This window comes from Cynoglossus semilaevis, chromosome W (genome assembly GCF_000523025.1).
Source record: "Cynoglossus semilaevis isolate Cse_v1.0 chromosome W, Cse_v1.0, whole genome shotgun sequence".
Taxonomy (NCBI): domain Eukaryota; kingdom Metazoa; phylum Chordata; class Actinopteri; order Pleuronectiformes; family Cynoglossidae; genus Cynoglossus; species Cynoglossus semilaevis.
The window spans coordinates 264,541-266,421 of record NC_024327.1 but is presented as its reverse complement, the minus strand read 5'-3'; the positions used below and the strand labels follow the sequence as shown (position 1 = coordinate 266,421).

The 1,881-nt window shown below is 37.9% G+C and overlaps 1 protein-coding gene across 1 annotated transcript in view; it reads right to left on the bottom strand.

The window, feature by feature from the left end:
* The window catches only part of LOC103396867 (scavenger receptor class F member 2-like), a 26,833-nt gene extending 25,167 nt beyond the window's left edge, over positions 1 to 1,666 (bottom strand). The window contains exon 1 of the mRNA XM_017042702.2: positions 1,113 to 1,666. Within this exon, the coding sequence (XP_016898191.1) occupies positions 1,113 to 1,222 (110 nt within the window). The 5' untranslated portion in view covers positions 1,223 to 1,666. The remainder of the gene's footprint in view (positions 1 to 1,112) is intronic.
* Positions 1,667 to 1,881: the final 215 nt, after the last annotated feature.

The following is a 1,881-nucleotide window of genomic DNA, read 5'->3' as shown; positions in this document are numbered from 1 at the left end:
TATGCATACATATATAAATATATGTATACATACATGTGTACATATATGTATACATATAAATACTGTACATGTATGAATATATGTAAATGTATGCATACATATATAAATATATGTATACATACATGTATTTATAAATATATGTATTTCAAGAATAAGAAATTGTAAAAATAGATAAAATTTAAAATAAAAGTATTTTATTCCCCCCCCCCCCCCATATATCGATTGTTGTAGCAAAGTAAAGACACGTTTTTACCCTTTTTTGCCTATTGTACTGCTGCTTCATATTTGACAAACACACTTGGACTCACAGGAGGCAATTGTGGACTTGGTTTTGTTTTGTTTTTTTCTTACCAGTATTCCAACACCCACAGTGTCGGTCATATTCCTAGAGGTCATTCATAAATTGTATTTTGTCATATTGTTGGTTTTTTTTCTACTAAGATTTGTTACAACATGTAACCTCCTATATATAAATATAGGAGTCATAAAAATACAAACAAAATATAATCTCAACAGATGTCATGAAATATAATTTTCCATCCTCCGACTACAACTCATTGACATCAAAACAAACCCATCAGCTCCCCCTAGTTTGTACGGAGTTCACTCGCCTCTACATTTGTGTAAATGGTGCCACGAAAGCCCTTAAGGTCTACTAGCGTGCCTCTACAGACGGAAAAAATAGTGTAGTTCCAGATGTACACATCTGTGTGGCTGCTTTTTAATGGGCTCCTACTCCTCCTGTGTGCATGCTATACAAAGAACATATTTTTACCTACAGAAAATAGGTCAAAGTAAAACACGTAACTAATACGTGTTGGTCGGAGTCGTACAAGACTAAAAAACAAAGTAAAAATCTGGTAAAAGTTCTTAGTGAGAACCGTTACTCGGCTTGCGTACTGATGCCATGACGCCGTCTGCACAGGAAATATTTTGTCCTAAAACTAAGTAAAGACAAAACGAACTCGGAAGTTAATCGTCATGCATTCGGTGCATTTTAAGTCATATCCTAAAGTATAAAACAACAAAACAAGAACTTCTATCAGGACATGTTTACATTTGTCGTAGTTTGTAAATATATGTCTTTATATTGTTGCTGCTGTGTTCCTTACCCCGGTACTTTGCATACATTCCTGCCTTTGGGGTTGAGTTCTTGGCTGAAAGTGGAGCACAAAAAGAGACAAGTCACCGCAAAGAAAGCTAAAGAGTTCTTCACTTCCATTGTACAGCATCCTTCTACACGCCGTTTTCACTCCACATTTTCTTCCTCCAAAAAGTTCTGAATTTGTAATCCAGATGTTTTGGTTTTTTTTTCACTCATCAACACAGAATCCTCGCCTTTTCCCCGATAAAGTCTAGAAGAACAAATCCTCCGGCAGTGACTAAAAACAAATCCCATGCAACATAACAGTATTCTTTATCCGTGCTGCTCTCTTGCGCTGCGCCATTTATTTCCTCAGAACGTTTCTAAACAGGAGACATGATACAAAAGTTGGGTCCAAACTCATGATTTCCCCCCAAATGCTAGTCCGTAATCCGGAAACAGAGGTTAATCCTGGCGTGAAATGTTTTTAGAAAAAAAGAAAATTCTAAAAGATGCAAATGAATGCCGCTGTTCCGTTCTCTTCTCCGAGGAGAACGCGTAAGTGTACCGCGTTGACTTCTGTGCTCTCTGCACTCTCAGGAATGGCAGGAGGAAAATTCCTGATTTGTTACTCTATCTTTGGCTCCGTGCGCCATGTGTGCGCCACTCATTTACATACGCATGTGCGCAACTGCAGCGACCGCTTCACTCGCGCGGGTTATGATGTCGTAGTCTTAACTTAAGTTATTACTATTTTTTTTTTTGGGGGGGGGGGAAAAAAGATGATAGAGGAGGGT